At 38.8% G+C, this 17601-nt stretch overlaps 1 protein-coding gene across 5 annotated transcripts in view; it reads right to left on the bottom strand.

Moving 5' to 3' along the window:
- TFCP2 (transcription factor CP2) overlaps positions 1-17601 on the bottom strand; it is a 45070-nt gene extending 27469 nt beyond the window's left edge. The window contains exons 1-2 of one of the 5 annotated variants that reach the window (XM_004692742.2): positions 17518-17601; positions 16854-16993 (exon numbers count right to left, since the gene is read on the bottom strand). In XM_004692742.2, the coding sequence (XP_004692799.1) occupies positions 16854-16975 (122 nt within the window). In that variant the 5' untranslated portion in view covers positions 16976-16993; positions 17518-17601. The other 4 variants (XM_012732591.1, XM_012732592.1, XM_012732590.1 and 1 more) reach the window with 4 other exon arrangements.

Below are 17601 nucleotides of genomic sequence, written 5' to 3'. Positions count from 1 at the left end.
TATATATATATATATATACATATATAGACTAAAATATGCCTTTAAATATGTAACCTGCCAAACGCCACAGCTCCACTTGGTCCAGCTCAAACGTGCTCAGAACACAACGTATAACTGTGCTTGCCATGACATAACAAGCACTAGACAAATCATAACACAGGCACAAATAACATCTAGGCCTGCTAAACCTCTGTATGCCAAATCCAAAAGATCCACTAGTGTAGTTTTTTCTAATACAGACAATTCCTAAAAATGGTATCCTTGGTTAAATTTCAGACAATAAAAAGGCTTTCGGCTTTTAGAGAGAACCTGCATCTTACCTACTCGGCCGAAGATGACTCTACTGAAGTGCACTCTCTCTCTCACTCTTACAATGTCCACTTGTATACTGTGCAAGAACGGACGGAGCAAGTGGAACACGTTTCCTAAGGTACCGTAACTCCCTTTTCAGAAGGAAAATTCAAATCATTCAAACATTTACTGAGCATTTACTAGTGCCAGAGGTTATTGTAAATATTCAAAAACACATACTAAATTTTTATAAGAAAATTATTTTACTTTTCCCCCTTTCCTTTGGCCCTCCAAGTTTCAGTGGCAGGCAATGAATGGTTTTTAATTCTAACTAATTTTAACCCAAACTTATGACATCAATTCACCATTGTATACTCATTGCTCCCCAACCAATTTACAATTTATTAAGCCCTTTTTCATTTATGCCTAACTTACAGCTAAAGAAATGTTTCCAGCTAACCAAATGTTAATGCTAAACAGAGCTTGAGAAAAAAAAATGAAGATAAATAAAATCTCACTAGCCTGAATGCAGCTTTAAGTTTCATATGCCAGAAAAACTGACGAGATTTCCTAATTACGCCGTTAGGGGCCCTCTGGTAGCTCCTCTCCAAGATGGCCTCTGGTGATGTGCGTGTCACTCACTCATTGCCCCGCGTGGCCTTCCTCTACTTGAGTCTGGGCTCATTAACTTGCTCAAACAAAGACAAAATAAAGCAAAGAATAGTGTGCTAGTTTGTGCCAAAGTCTAATCTAAGAATGACTGTTGAGGGGCCTCCCTGGTGGCACAAGGGGTTAAGTCTCGGCACTATGAAGCTATTGGCAGCCACTGAAACACAAGTTCGATCCCCGGCCAGGGAGCTGACCTACATGGCGCAGCAGACTTCTCCTGTCTTGCTCACTGCTCCCCTAAGCAGTGTATTTCAGTCCATCTGCCTGTTTTGCTCCCCACTTTCTCTGGTGACTTCTCTCACACCCTACACCTCTGGCCTGTACCCCAGTTCTTATATGCTAGGGGCTAGTTCATTTTTAAACTCATGACACAAAACTTTCCACTTCAAAGCAAGAAAGAATGTAATAAAAATAACCCCCAATATGTTCATACTGGAGACTGACTTTAAGTTCGCAATCTAAATCCTGCCTTTTTAAGTCAGAATATGTCTGGAAATAAGTAATTTTCACATCATCTCCTGCCATACTTGCAGTAGGCATTACTAAATTCAAAGTCAGCGCTGTAAGAAAGGCATATAAATACCTGTGGTGCTCAACCATGGTTACATATTAAGAATCACATGGAAGCTTTTAAAAAGCCCTGCCCAGCCACATCTCATGACAATTAAATCAGAACTGGGGGAAGAGTTGCTGTGCTTAACTAGTCAGCACTGTCTTAATAAGTAAAGGTAATATCTCTGAGCCCTGTCATCTAGATGACCATCTTCCTATATGGTTACAGAAAGGAGCCTTTACAGTTTTCTCCATAAAAGGGAGGTACCAGGTTCCCTGCCCTACCTACCTAATGAAGGGTAGAGTTGAGTGAGGAGGGAAAGCTGGGAAAGGCTTAGAAAAGTCTTGGAAGAGAGCACTTGGAGGAGGAATGTGAAGCAGACAGACGTGTGAAGCAGCAGCCCCTGGCTTCTCAGCCTTGGACTTGCACCAGGGACTTAGGCAACATGGAACGACACAGTTGGCAGAGACACGGGTGAGAGACCTGTGAGCTTCTCTGACAGGGGCAGCTCTTAGCTTGATTTGTATTTTAATTTGCACCTTTCATGCCAGACTCCTCAACAGTTCCCTACCAGAAGGTACCTTAGACTTGGGCAAACTCTTGGGTCTCAGTGGCCCTGCTTCGGGCCAACACTGTTTGGCTGGGCATTTACACATGATAGGGTGGGTAACATTTGAAACTGTATTTTTTCTCTTTTGTACACTAATTCTATTAAAGTTCTTTTCTAGTGAAGGCCTTATGCACCAAGAGTATGTTTTGTACATATGCAGCAATGGCAGAACCCATTTGTTGTGTGCAAGGTTTGGGGGCCCCAAGGTAACCCTCAGTCTGCCCACTATCTGTACCAAGAGTTGATTTTACAGAGTACCTATGAGCCATCTTGAAACACTACTGAGGGTGAGGAGTTTGCTCAGGTCTATGTAATGTCCATCACCACTACTTTTATGAGGGGGCACTCAGCTTGACATTCAGTCAGTAAATCCTTTCAAAACCTTTGGTTTTGTTGTTCATTTCTTCAGCAAAAAGTCTTGGAGCAACTACTATGTTTTGGGTTCTGTTTTAGGTGGCAAAGCTATAGTAGTAGTTACAAATCAGGTTCCCTTAAAGAGAATAGCGCCTCTGTCATCTAAGTTTCTATCTGCAGAAATCATATATTATTCCAGTTTGTCATCTTTATTATACTCCTAGTACTTTAGGCAGAAATATGGATTACTTAAAAATATGTAGTACAAATGATGTAACGCAAAGGGGCCTCGTATGGCATTTTCTATAACTAGTATTGATGTAACTAATAAAAAAGCCGGTAGGTGTTTTATGTAACTCTTCCTCGAGTCGCTTAATTCGAACTTCCTCCAATTTCAAATAAGAACAAGGATTACTGAATATGATTCAAAATGAACAGTAGGTAAAACACCGTACTGGTTTTCACATGAGTGTTGCTGCCTCTGATAGATACACTGGTCGCTGCTAAGACAGTTAGACAAGTCTTTCCTTAGGAATGCTGTTTCTGGAACTTTTTTCCAAATCTCAACTGGACTTACTGTACTTAAAGTACTGTAAGAAGTGCTTCACGTAAATCATTCTATTTCTTTCAGCACGGTCTGACTAGCTGTCATTCATTATGGACATGTCAAAATGTATCCCACCCCAAAAAAGAAGTTATAATTTTCTTTCCTCCCCAAGTCTTTGAATCTCCCCCATTTCTACTCTTCTGAATTGTTTTCCAGTTATCTACCATTCATTTATTTCTTTAAAGAAATGTGATTTGTATTTTCCTTTAGCTTAGAAAGTCATTAAAAACATCTAATTTTAAACCTATCTGCAAACCTTGTTTTGGAAACTGAAATATGTATGACCAGTGTCAGATACAAATTTATTTCCAGAGAGCTTATAAGATATTAAAAGTTTAATCAAAGAAATCTGAATCATCAAAGCCCTACCTCAGGGGATGTGCCAGATACAATTTCTCAGTTTTTTTCCTACATTATAGGATTAGCTCTCACCAGCCAACAAATCTCATTAAAACACTGATAATTGAAAACATCACCTGTGGCATCATTAGTATCAGGGTCTTTTATTAAATTTCTGGAGCCACTGACTCTTCCCATTTAGGTGATGAATGCCAGCCAATTTGTAACAATACTCATGGATTATATATTCCAGAGATTCTGGTCATTTTGATTTAGAAAAAACTTCCATTTCGATATTCAAGATCTGACCGTTATCATCATAGTATGACCTAACCGGAAAAACAATAGAAGAGTTTTTGTCTGTCTGTTTTCCTGTGACTAAGGGAAACCACACTTGGCCCTTTATAATTTAAGCCTCAAAGCTTCTTTTCCAGCTCCAAAATGTCTACCTTTTTTTCAAAGATAAGCTTTCCTCTAGCCTCGCCTCAAAGCTGGACAGTCTCCCTAGTTCCCATTTGTTCCTGCAGTGAAAGACAAGCACATTTTTCTGGGTTAAAGTTTTTACTGCTAATGACTTTTGGGGAAATTCTAACAGGACCTAACATGAGACTTAGGAAATAGTAAAAGGCTTTATGCCTTCTTCGGTAGGGCTGTGGAATTTTCTCCTCCTGCTCCTTCAGGCCACACCTTTGATGAAGGACCTCTTTTCTATGATGGCCAACAACCCTGGAGATGTCCCCAGTCAGGCCAGATGATGCAATAAAAGTGGATTGGTTATTTACTCACTTTCTTTTATAGATAATTAATTTGCATTTCTAAGGACACATACAACACAAGACAGCAAGTTCACTAAGCTTCCACTCTTCTCTAGAATGGTAACTAGCTGTTTATGATGTTACCCAATCTGCAGCCAAAGTAACCTTTTGAAAATGTACATCTAAATGTCACTTTGTTTACAATGCTTTGGGAGGCTTTCCAGTGAATCATGGTAAAGCACTGCTTGCAGAACAGTCCCAGAATGGACCCAGTTTACCTTTTCAACGAATTTCCTCTTTTCTTTCCCAACTGTCCTTTCACTTTTTAAAATTTCCAGCTGCCAAACTACAGTTCCTCTCCCTTGTCCTGTTCCACTCCCACTCCGCTACTAACATTGATTTTTCACACATAAACTCCCATTTAATCCACATAATAATGCTGTGGGCTAAAAGGAACTATTTCTCCCTCCTTGTTTTCCAGTTGAAGAAACTCAGGTTCAAGTAATTTGCGGTGCTAAGTAATTTACCCAAGGTTACACAGCTAGTAAATAGTACATATAAATCCAAGTGTATTCATCCATTCTTTCAGTAAGTATTTAGTGAGCACTTACATGCCTGGTACTGCTTTTGACAGTGGAGGAACAGTAAACAAAATTTATCTAAGTTTTATCCGGCATAAAACAGTACCTGCTTAAGACATTCCTGAGGGTAAATGTAATCAAAAGCTACCATTTCATTCTCCAAAAATATTTCTAAAGGTGTTACACTCTAATACTTGCACATCTTGTATTAATAGAATGAGCCTATCATTTAACTGATGTCATTAAAACATTCAAAATTTTGCAATATTTGATTCCAATCTCAATTTCCAGAGATCTGGAAATCTGGTCGGTTCTTTTTCATCATTCAGATCTCTACTAAATTGTCCTATCTCCAGAGAGATATTGTTGATCACTTTACCTCACGCAGACCCTACACGTTTTCATCATAGCACTCCTTTCTGAAATATCCTTACCTGCTTGACTAATCTCTCTTTAATACTCCTCCCGTAAGAATGCAAGCCCCATAGTACAGGACCTAATTTGTTTTGTTACCCTACTAACAAGGTCTGACCATAGTATGTACTGTTAAAGTAAATGATTAAAGTAACAGTAACAGTATGGCCATTAGAAAAGATGGGTTTTTATAATTAGGCTACTCAGCAAAAATGATTGGTTTATACTTGTAGACAGAGTCCAGAAATGCTATTATTATCAAATTTGTACTAAGCATTTGCTATGATGCCTGTGAAGAGCTCAGTTATTTTCATGTTACTGAAATTACATGTGTAATTGCCTCTCTACATATAATTTAATTAGTTAAAACTCTCATATCAACATTTTTAAGCATCTTCACTACCAAACCAAAAAACCCACTTACCCTTGAAATGATTTTCTCTTCTGCTTCTGATACAATGAAGACAAAGTTCTTCCTCTCTCCCTAGGAAATGCTGATTGATTCTTATCTACAGATTTGGAATCTGTCCCTTGATTACCATCAACCTTGTCTATTGGATTAAGCAGACAATCATGTTTGAGTATCTTTCAAATACGTAACAAATACATATTTGTTCTCATATTCCCTTTCAACTCATTATATTTCTCTGTACCTTTCATAATCAAAAGTCTCTATTTATACAGATCCCCCATCTCTTCATATTTAAGTCATCCCTCATACCCCCACCACTCTATGGGAAGTGCCTGTCATGGTCACCAATGATTCCACATGGTCAAACTCAATGGTCACTTTTTAGGACTCATCATCGATTCTCAGCAGCATTCAAGACAACAATCACTCCTAAACCTGCCACTATTCCCTCTGGCTTTCTGAAAACTTGATTTTCTTTCTGCCTCTAGGAGCATCTTCCCAACTCCCCTCTTCTTCTTTAAAACATCAGGATTGATTTTGGTTCTTTTACACTCCCAGATGTAAGATGGGATGATCTCATTAATTCCTCTACATTTACATATCAATTTATTCTGATGACTCCCAAACTTTTCTCCTAGGCCCAGACTTCTATTTTGAACTGCAGATTTGCATATTTAAATATCTACCTAACATGGCCTCTTTGATGTCTCTCAGGGATATCAAATGGCCCAGCTTCAAAAGAGAATCCTTGATCTTCCTTCAAACCTGCAGAGACTATGTCCTCTCATGCTCCTCCCCCCATCCCACCCCCTCCCCCCAAGGTAGCATGGTCCATCAAAATTCTCAAATTAGAATCCTTGGAGGCATCTTAGATTGATACTTTCCCCTCACCCTCACGTTTATTAACAAGCACTGAGAATTTTTATCTATAAAACATATGTGTTCACCTTCTTTTCATCCTCTCCTCAATATATGTTGAGTTCATCTTGAATTAAGAGGGTAGGCTCTGGAGTTAAACTACTAGAAATTAATTCACAGCAATAATAGCTTGAGTATTCACTGTTTGTCTGAGACTAGCCTAAATTACTTTACAAATATTAACTTCTTTCATCTTTATAAGGACTTCACCAGATAGGCACTATTATTATTTTCTCCATCTTAAGTTAAAGGAATCCTAATGGAATCAGAATCCAAACTCCCAAATCTGGTTCCAGATCTCACTATGCTAGGTTGTGCCTTAGAAAAAAGGGAGACTAAAGATAAAGAGATCAACTCAAATGAAATAGTCAGATAAGAAATAATGAAACCGAGGGCCCTCTGCGGTGGCACAACAGGTTAAAGCACAGCACTAAGAACCTATCTCACCTACTACAGCATGGAGTTCAACCCCCCACCAGGGAGCTGGCCCACATGATGCAAAGGACCTCTCCTGTCTCACCAGCTGCCCCCTCCCCTCAGCAGTTTATTTCAGTCAGTCTGCCTGTTCTGCTCCCCACTCTGTTTCTGATGAACCCTCTCACCCTCCACACTTCTGGCCTCTACCCCAGTTCTGTATGTATAAATAAATAAATCTTAAAAAAGAAAGAATGAAAATCTGAGCCAGCAATGAAAAGAGATACAAAGGAGACATTTTTAAAAAAGTATTAAATGGAGTTATATCATATTCAATAAATGGAAAAACTGAACATCATAAAGGTGTCAATTTTTCAAAAAATCATCTATAAATTCAATTCCTACCAGTATCACAACAACTTGACCAGTTGACATTAAAATTTTATCAATGAGCAAATCCCAGATACTCTTGAAGAACAAGGTAAGAGATTTACTCTGTCAGACATTAAGGATCATTTCAGAGCTTTAGTAATTAAAACATCATGGCAGTGACCCACAGAAATTAATCTAGATAATAGAATACAGAAACTATTAACTAGCACACATATGCAGAAATTTTATTTGTAATGGCAGGTACAACTAGTAGGTGAAGGAATGAACTTCTCAAAAAATAATAATGTTGGAAAAATTGGACATCAGAATGGATCAAATGGAACTGGATTTTTACCAACACCCAACACAAAAAAAGTTAACTTAAAAAAAAAACTCAATCCTGAGTGAACTAAAGACTTGTGTGAAAAGCAAAACAAAACAAAAACAACTTTTTAAGACTATAAAAATATATGGATTTAGACATACACCATAAGGAAATAGATAAATCATACCAAATTAAGAACGCTGGAACAAAAACATATAAAGTGAAATAACAAACCATAAACTGGGAGAATATACTAGTTACACACACACATAAGTGACAAGAGACACAGCACCTATGCAGGGATGCTACGGTGGAGATGCTAAGCCACACAGTCAAGCTGGGCAAAACCTAGCTCGCGGTAGACCCTTCTGGAACAAATGAGTGGAAATCTGATTATGGGCTGAATGAATCAACCAGCATTTTCTGTGCATTCAAAATATGAGCAAGCAAAATAAGGAAAACCAGAACCCAATCTGTATACCCAAATTCTCAAGGTAAGTTTTCCTCCAGATGAGCCGCATAAAAGAGTCAGCTGTTACCAGCCACCAGGACAAATGGGAACTGCTGTAAACAGGGCAGATAAAGAATGAGGACAGGAGAGGAGGAGGTAGGAACAAAGTGAGAGAAAGTAACAAAGAAAAGAAAGAAAGGCAACATTGTCAGATTGTAGGTCATCTTTCATGAGAATTAAAAGAGGGCAAGAAAACAAAGAAAAATCTACTGACCTTCACCAAAAAAAAAAGGACAATTTTAAGAGAAGTAGAAAACTAGCCAAATATAGATTATGGGTAGATACTTTTTTCTGTAAATGTATTAACATAATGTATCAAATAAAAACCAATTTACAAAAAACTAAATAAAACAACACTATCTGTGTACAGGCCACCCAGATAAGAAACAGAGCGTGAATATGTCTTCAGTGTCCTTCAGTTATATCTTGCTCCAGAAGTAACAGTATCCTCAATTTGTCCACTAGTTTTTATAACTTTATCAAAAATTGCTTGTATGTGAATGTCCAGTATTTGTTTGCAGTTCTGACTTGCTTTACTACACATAATTCCCCTCAAACTCCCTCTAATTTGCTAAAAATGACTGTATTTCATCTTTCCTTATGATTGAATACTACTCCATACTGCGGATATACCGCATCTTCCTTTTTTTTTTTTATTTAAGGATTTATTTATTTATGCATATTAAGAACTGGGGTACAGGCCTGAGGTGCAGGAGTGAGAGGATTCACCAGAGACAGAGTCGGGAGCAGAACAGGCAGACAGACTGAAACACATTGCTGAGGGGAGAAATGGGCAAGACAGGAGAAGTCTGCTGCACCATGTGGCTCAGCTCCCTGGCTGGGGATTGAACTCACGGTGCAGTGGCTGTGGATAGCTTCACAGTGCTGTGCTTTAACCCCTTGCACCACCCTATACACATCTTCTTGACCCAACTGATGGACATTTAGATGGCTTCCATACTGTGCCATTGTAACTAGTGCTGCATAAACATTGTAGAGCTTTTCTGTGTGTGCTGATGTTTCATATTCTTTGGATAGATGCCCAAAAGTAGGACTGATGGGCCATACAGTAGTTCCAATTTTAGGTATTAAAAATGAACTCAGCTCACGTTCCATAATAGCTCCCTGTTTACATTCCCATGGACAGTGTAATAGGGTTCCTCTTTCTCTGCATGCTTTCCAGCACATGTTGCTAGAAACAGGTGCCATTTCATTAGAAACGAACATCACCAACTTTTCATAGTATCAATTGGCCTTCTGGATATTCTCTTTATGGTGAATTGTTCATATCTGTAGCCTATTTATTAACTGGGTTGTTTTTCAGTGCATCTTGTATGAGTTTTTTGTATGTGATGGATATTAATTCCTTGTCAGTTATGGATTGTGTTAATATTTTCTCCCATTCCGGTGTGATATCTTTTTAACTTTGTTGTATTTTCTTTTGCTGTGAAACACCTTTCTAATTTGAAGGAGTCCTAATCGTTTGGCTTCCATTTTATTTCCCATAAATTACCATAGGGATTGAATCTCCAAAACCATCTTTTTGTTGATGTAATGCACATATTGTCAATATCATTGGTAAATTCTATCAAACATTTAAAGAGTTAACAGCAATCTTGATCCAATTCTTCCGAAAAGAACAAAAAGAAGAAACACTTCCTAACATTCTGAGGCCAACATTCTCCTGATCCCAGAGCAAGACAAAATAAAACAAGACAAGAACATAACAGATAAATGAATGTAGACAGAAACAACTCTTATGAATATAGACAGAAAAATCCTCAACAAATTACTAGCAATCAAATCCAAGAGCATATTAAAATGATTATACACTATGGCTAAGATTTGTCCCAGAAATGCAAGGGTGTTTCAACAGAAGGAAATCAGTCATGGTAATACATCACATAACCATCTTCACAGAAACAGAAGACATTTAACACAGTACAATACCCTTTCATGGTAAAAACACCCAGTGAAACTTTGAAGACATTGTGTTACGTGAAATAAAGCAGCTATAACTGCACAGTAAGGGGAGGGCACTTAATGCCACTGAACTGTACAATTAAAAATGGTTAAAAGGGGCCCTCCCTGGTGGCGCAGCGGGTTAAAGCACAGCACTGAGAATCTAAAGACGCTTCCGCATGAGTTCGATTCCCGCCTGCCCCGGAGGAGACCACATGGCGTGGCAGACCTCTCCTGGCCCGCCCGCTGCTCCCCTCAGCAGTGTACTTCGTTGATCTGCCTGTTCTGTTCCCCACTCTGTCTCTGGTGAAGCCTCTCACCGCCCCTGAGCCTCTGGCCTGTACCCCAGTTCTGTATGCACAAATAAATCTTTAAAAAAAAAATTTTAAAAAAATTTAAAAAAAAATGGTTAAAAGGGAAAATTTTATGTTCAGAGCGTTTTACCACAATAAAAGAGCAAACAGACATGTGAGTGGGAGAAGTATGTACATATTTGTTATCTACTTCTAGTAAAAAACACACTTGTAGAATAATGAGTGCTAAGGAAATTTCCATATCTGAAATAAAGACAAGAGGTAAAACAAATAAATAAATAAAAATAAAGCCATCACAGAAAGAACAAATTTGTATGATTCCACCTATAGGAAGTTTCTGGGTAGCCAAATTTCTAGACAGAAATGGAATGGTAGATGCCAGGGACTGACAAAATTAGTGACTAATGGGTACAGAGCTTCAGTGTGAGATGATAAAAAATATCTGGAGATGGACGACAGGAATGTTTGCACAATGTGATGTGCTTTGCGCCTCTTACAAGTAGCTAAAATGCTAAGTATTATGTTCTACGGAGCTTATCTCACACACACACACTCAGTGAACAAGGCACAGAATGACTTCCTTCACATGAAATGAAATTCTCGACTTGCAGATCCTAGGATTCTAGATAAAGAAAATCTCATAAAATGAACAAAAAAAAACCTATCATAACTAATAAATATTTCAGTAAAATTGCAGATGATAAGATCAATTTTTTAAAAAGCTGATGATTTTATACACCATCAGTGAATAACCCAAAGAAAATGAAATTAAGAAAATAATTTCATTTACAATAACATCCAAAGGAGTAAATCCTACAGGTACATGTTGGGCAAGAATGTGAAAGACTTACACATTGAAAACTACAAAACATATGGTGTTGGCACATGGGTGAATTGGTGGTGAGAAGTCCATGGGGATTAAAACGAGATGAAAAAATGCACAAAATGAAGAATGATGTAAAAAAATAAAAATAAGTTATAAAAAATAAAAAGTTGAAAAACCTAAAGCTTGGGGAAAAAAGTTGAGAACCTAGAAAAAAATAAGTAAATACAAAATAAAAATAAACTGATAAAACATTGCTGAAAGAAATCAAAGATCATCCAAATAAACGGAAAGACATCCCATGTCCATGGGTAAACTTAAACATTAAGATGATAATACTCATAAAGTTATTTATAGACTCAATGAAGCCCCTATCAAAATTCCAATGACCTGGTTTGCAGAAATAGAAAAGCTGATTCTCAAATTCATATGGAACTACATAAGCAAAAGCAAGGTTGGAAAACAAAGTAGGATTGCTCACACTTTCCAATTTTAGAATATTTGCTAAGTAACAGTAATCAAAACATAGATATACCAAACAATGAACTAAGAGTCCACAGATGAACTTTTTTGCTTTTTAAAAAAATTTTATAAGTTTATTTTTACATCATTTTGTACATTTTTTTTTCCATCTCAATTGTAATCCCCGCAGATAAACTTTTATACCAAAGGCTACTTTATTTTATACTTTACCCAAAGAATAAACAAATGGTAGCTGAGAAAAAAGGAATGTTCACATGCAAATGAATATGCATAAGCATTTCTGGATATGCTGGGCATTATGTGCAAATGAAGAGAAACTGGATACACACACCCCAATTTCACTCCAAATATGGAACATTAATTCAAATGGATCACTATCAGATCTTAAGTAACAGCTTAAACTATGAAAACAAGGTAAATCTTCACTTTAGATTCTCAGAGCTGATACTGAAAACATGAATAACAAAAGAATAATAAACTAGAAATTATAAGTATGAAACATTTTTGCATATTAAAAAGCACTATCAAGATATGTAACTCCCATATAATGGAAGAAAATATTTGCAAACATGTATCTTATAATGGTTTAGTATCCAAAATATATAAAGAACTCTTAAACTCAACAACAAAAAGACAACAAGCCAAGTTAAAATTGGACAGAGGAATTAAATAGAAAATTCTGTAAAAATACACATCTGGCCAACAAACACATGAAACAATGGTCAACATTATACTCGTTAAGGAGCTGTAAAAGAGAAACCACAATGAACTACTACTTCACACTACTAGAACTTCAATTAAAAAAGACAAAACAGGCCCTCCCTGGTGGCGCAGCAGGTTAAAGCACAGCACTGAGAAACTAAAGCCGCTTCCCCTTGAGTTCGATTCCCCGCCTGCCCCGGAGGTGACCACATGGCGTGGCAGACCTCTCCTGACCCGCCCGCTGCTCCCCTCAGCAGTGTACTTCGTTGATCTGTCCTGCTCCCCACTCTGTCTCCGGTGAAGCCTCTCACCACCCCTGAGCCTCTGGCCTGTACCCCAGTTCTGTATGCACAAATAAATAAATCTTTAAAAAAAAAAAAAAAAAGACCAAACAGGCCCTCCCTGGTGGCGCTTCAGCATGAGTTTGATTCCAGCCAGCCCAGGAGGCAGACCTCTCCTGACCCACCCACTGCTCCCCTCAGCAGTGTACTTCATCAGTCCTCCTGTTCTTCTCCCCACTCTGTCTCTGGTGAAGCCTCTCACTGCCCTTGCACCTCTGGCCTGTACCCCAGTTTTGTAATGCATAAGTTAATAAATCTTTAAAAAATAATTAAAAAAAGACAAAACAGAAAATTAATTAGTAAAAGTGTAGAGAAACAGGAACTCTGTATATTGCCTGTGGGTCATACAGTGCATTAAGATGCTGTGCAAAAGAACTGGGCAGGTCTAAAAAAAATTAAGCATACACTACGCACTTATTAAAATGACCGAAATCAAAGCCCTCTCTGGTGATGCATGGGTTAATGTCTCAGTGCTGTCAAGCTACAGGCAGCCACTGAGGCATGAGTTCCACCCCCAGTCAGGGAATGACCCACAGGATGCAGCAGACCTCTCTTGTCTCACCTGCTGCTCCCCTCGGCAGTATATTTCAGTAGATCTACCTGTTCTGCTCCCCACTGTGTCTCTGGGGAATCCTCTCATCTCCTTTCCCCACAACTTTGGCCTACATTCCAGTTCTTTGATGCATAAATAAATAAAAATAAATCTTTTTAAAAAAATTATCAAAATTCACAACTCTGACACGAAGAAGTGCTGACAAGGATGTGGAACAATGGGAACTCTGGAGGCCAGCTTAGTATAGGTTTCTCATGTTTAGGTTTCTTAGCATATGGTCCAACAACATGCACATTCCTGAGTGTTGACTTGAAGGAGTTGAAAACTATGTCCACAAAAATTCCCACACACAGATGTTGATAACAGCTTTATTCGTCATTGTCAAAACTTGGAAGCAACCAAGATGTCCTTCAGTAGGTAGATGGTACTTCCAGACAATGAAATATTATTCAGCAGTAAAATGAAATAAACAACCTGCACTGAGGTGGGAATCCAGTTAACACTTGATACAGGGGCACTTGTGGTGGGCCTTGGTGGATGAAAAGGAGATGCATGAGGACTGCAACACAGGTTAAGATATGTGGCAAAGCCAAATTAAAAAAATAAAAAGAGAACCATGCACCCCCATCTCCAAAAAAGAAATGAGTTATGATTCCATGAAAAAGCATAGAAGAACATTACGTGCATGTAAGTCAGTGAAAGAAACCAATTTGACAAAGTTAATACTGTATGATTCCAACTATATCACATTCTGGGAAGGTGAAACTATGGTGACAGTAAAAAGATCAATGTTTGCCGAAGGTCGGGGGGGAAAGTAAGGAAATTAACAGAGTAGAGAGGATTCTTAGGGCAGTGAAAATTCTATGATGATAGATACATGTCATTATAGGTTTGTCCAAACTCACAGAGTATATACCAAGAATGAAGCCTAAACTAAACCTAACCACACGACATGAACACAATCTGACAATGCAGGCTCATCAGTGTAGGTAGAGAGGGAATCACTCGTTGGGGAATGTTGACAATGGAAGCTGAAATAAAGGAAATCTCTCTACCTTCCCCTCAATTTTGCTGTGATCTTAAAGCTGCTCTAACAAAGCCTTCACTCATGTGTGTGTACACACGCATGAACACGCATGTAGAGAATTACCACTGCACCCAGCAATTCTAATTCTAGGTATATACCCAAGAGAAACGAAAATATGTCTACACAGAAACTTGCACGTGAATATTTATAGACATTTCAAGGTCAATTCATTTATAAATACAATCCTGTATCAGCATTATTCATGATGGCCCAAAGGCAGAGACAATCCAAATATCCACCAATGGCTGAATGGATGATCCAATGCGATATATACATAAAATGTGTGATCATTAACAGGAATGAAATATTGAAGTACTAATACATGCCACAGTGTGGATGTACCCTGACAACATTTTGCTAAGTGAAAAGAAGCAAAATGCAAAAGATCGCCTATGATATGTCATTTATATGAAATATCCTAAACAAGTAAATCCACAGACAAAACTGGTGGTCACCAGGGAGAGGTGAGAGCAACCGCTTAACAAATACAGGGTATTTATTCTTTTGGGGTGATAAAAACATTTTGCAATTTGGGCCTCAACAGAAAATATGCAAACAAGGGTAAAAGAAATATGATAGGGAAAGTATTTTATAAAACAAACTGTCCAAGAGAACATTTCCCCAAACAAAGGTGTAGGGAAAGAGATCACAGGGTCTAATTAAAGAGAAAAGGCAGAGCTAAAAATCACTGATTACTTTGTGGATAAAAATTCTTCCTTCCAATGATTATTTCTCAAAATGTAATCCCTGAACTACAACGAAAATCATTTAAGAACTTGTTTTAAAAAGTCAAATTTCTGATCTGTGCCCCACAAAATCATCAAAGATGGAACACAGGAAACTGTATTTTTGTAAGCAGAACAAATGATTCTTAAAGGAGACTAAGGCTTGGGAAGTAATTTCTAGTGCAAATTAATGCAAAAGAATAAATATATGTAACAGTCAAGAAAATACTGACGCAAGCATACGCACAGAAAAGGAATTTTAAAAGTCAAGGGGAAAAAAAACACTTAAATTTTTGGTATGTTGTGCTGTTCAAAAATCTTGTGAATTTGATGTTGGAAAAAAATCCTAAATGTGTAAGCGTGCTAACATCTGTGAAAGCACCTAGGATATGACGTAGGGAGCACTCTCAAATGTATAGTCTGTGGTGCAGAGTAGGTAGGTAGAAGGTGTGCAACTGTTTGCTGACAATTTTTATTTTTAAATTTTTTAAAATTTTAACTATTTTTATAACAAAGCATGGTTACATTTAATTATCTCTATCCCCAACTCTGATAACCTACACAAAACCAAACATTTTGTGTGCTATTTCGACAACAGCACAAATTATCAAAAATTATGTCAGACACTGACAAGCAAGCTGAGGATCAGGTTCACCTCTATTTTTCTGATCACAAGTAAAACTAGAGTTAAGTTTCTCAATACTGGAGTATTGCATGGTAAAACTCAAATTTCCCTGAACACGCACCCAATTTGTATGGAAAGACAGTCTTTATTATTCTGACTAAATTCCTAAAGATGAAGCACTACCTTTCTCATAATTTAGTGAGGAAACTACACTTTGGGTTAGCAGGGATAGAGAAAAGAAGTTTATATGACATAACTCTCAAAGCATTTAAGAGTGTAAAATTTGTCCATTTTTCCCATATAAAAAAAGCGCCTTTTGTCTATAAACTCAAAAACCCAAATGAAGCTTATTGGGATCACCTTTATAATACATTTGGAAACCTCATTACAGTACATCTAACTCTGAGATTAGATGTGTTTCAACATTTCCAGACACGAATTTTGCAAAGCTTATAAATGCAACAACTGTACTAGGGAGGTGAATAGCCCAATACATGTAGATAAACTACATGGGAAGTTATGCTGCTTTCAAAGGAAATTTTTATTTACCAACCTTTGGCTTGATACATGAATTTCAGGTCTAGAAGCATCTGAAAATTCGGACTTTTTTATGTTAACAGTTGATGTTTCAAAAGGCAGAACTTCATAATTAAGTCTTAAAAGCAGACAATACAAACGTGTGGACTTCACCAAGATCTCACATTTCCTTCCCAGCAAGCAGTAAACCAATAATTCACCCTTCAGTCCCTAACCCCAACTCCCTAGACATCCCTCCTCTGTTCAGTAAAGCCTCTTCACACAAGTCCAGTCCCATCCACACAGACATACACACACCAGTCTCCAAGTCTCCACACTGGCAAAACGGCCTTTCAATATTTATCTGGTTGCAAATCAAGGTCAATTCTTCCTTCTTCCACTAACACTGCAGATTTGACACTCCCTCCAACCCCGTTCCCTTCCTACAACAGTCACTACTCAGAGCAACAAAGAACCAAGTCCCATCTCAGTAACTGCACAACTTAACTTCATACACCTCCTTTCCCTCCCCCACCCCCTTACTCTATCTCGCCTTTGTTGTTCAAAAGATGCAAAGTCTGGGAAAATCTCACTCACCTCATGCTATAGGCACCAGCACCCAGTTCCTGGCCGATGCCAGACAGACTAGCATCAAAGTCCTGCACCAGCCCGGATTCAATCACTTCATCGGCCAGAGGCAGCTTCAGAGCCCAGGCCATTCTGGCTCCTTCCTTGCCCTAGGAGACACCGTTTCTTGTACAAAGGCGAGCAGTGTGAAGATCCCACCCCAAAAGAACGAGGCTACAGAAAACTCCAAAAAGATCTCCCACCCGGTACCCCCTAGCCGACCCGAAGTCCGACCCGTCCAACTAATCTCCGGAGCCTTTGGCTGCCCGGACTACCAAAATCCCTCTCACCCAAGCGTTCCGGAGCCACGCGATCCCCCCCTTTGCCTAACAATCTCCAGACTGCTCAAAGGCAGACCAGGATTCCCGCACTTCAACCCCTCGTGCTGCCCCTCTGATCTCGCGGTCATTCGTTTCTTTCCAGACCAGCAGCAGGCGTCCCGCCGCCGGCCCCGCACGGTTCTCGCACCTCTCCCCCTGCACCCTTCTGCCGGAAGCCCCCTCCCTCCGCGGACCCACTCCCCTTTCCCCTCCCGGCCCCGCTTCCGGTCAGTCCCAAGATCACTTCCGGTCACACCTCCTCAAACCCGCGACTCTTAGAACCAAACCCTCATTTCTACCGCGTTAACTCCCACCCTGTGCAGCGCCCCCCGCCAGGGCCACGAAACATGGAAGGGGAAAGTCCAGCACCGGCTTGAAAAACAGACTCGCCAGAACCC

This window comes from Condylura cristata, unplaced genomic scaffold (assembly GCF_000260355.1).
Source record: "Condylura cristata isolate star-nosed mole 26May11 unplaced genomic scaffold, ConCri1.0 scaffold00034, whole genome shotgun sequence".
Lineage (NCBI taxonomy): Eukaryota > Metazoa > Chordata > Mammalia > Eulipotyphla > Talpidae > Condylura > Condylura cristata.
Note: the sequence above shows the minus strand (reverse complement) of the source record. Positions and strands in the feature narration are given on the sequence as shown.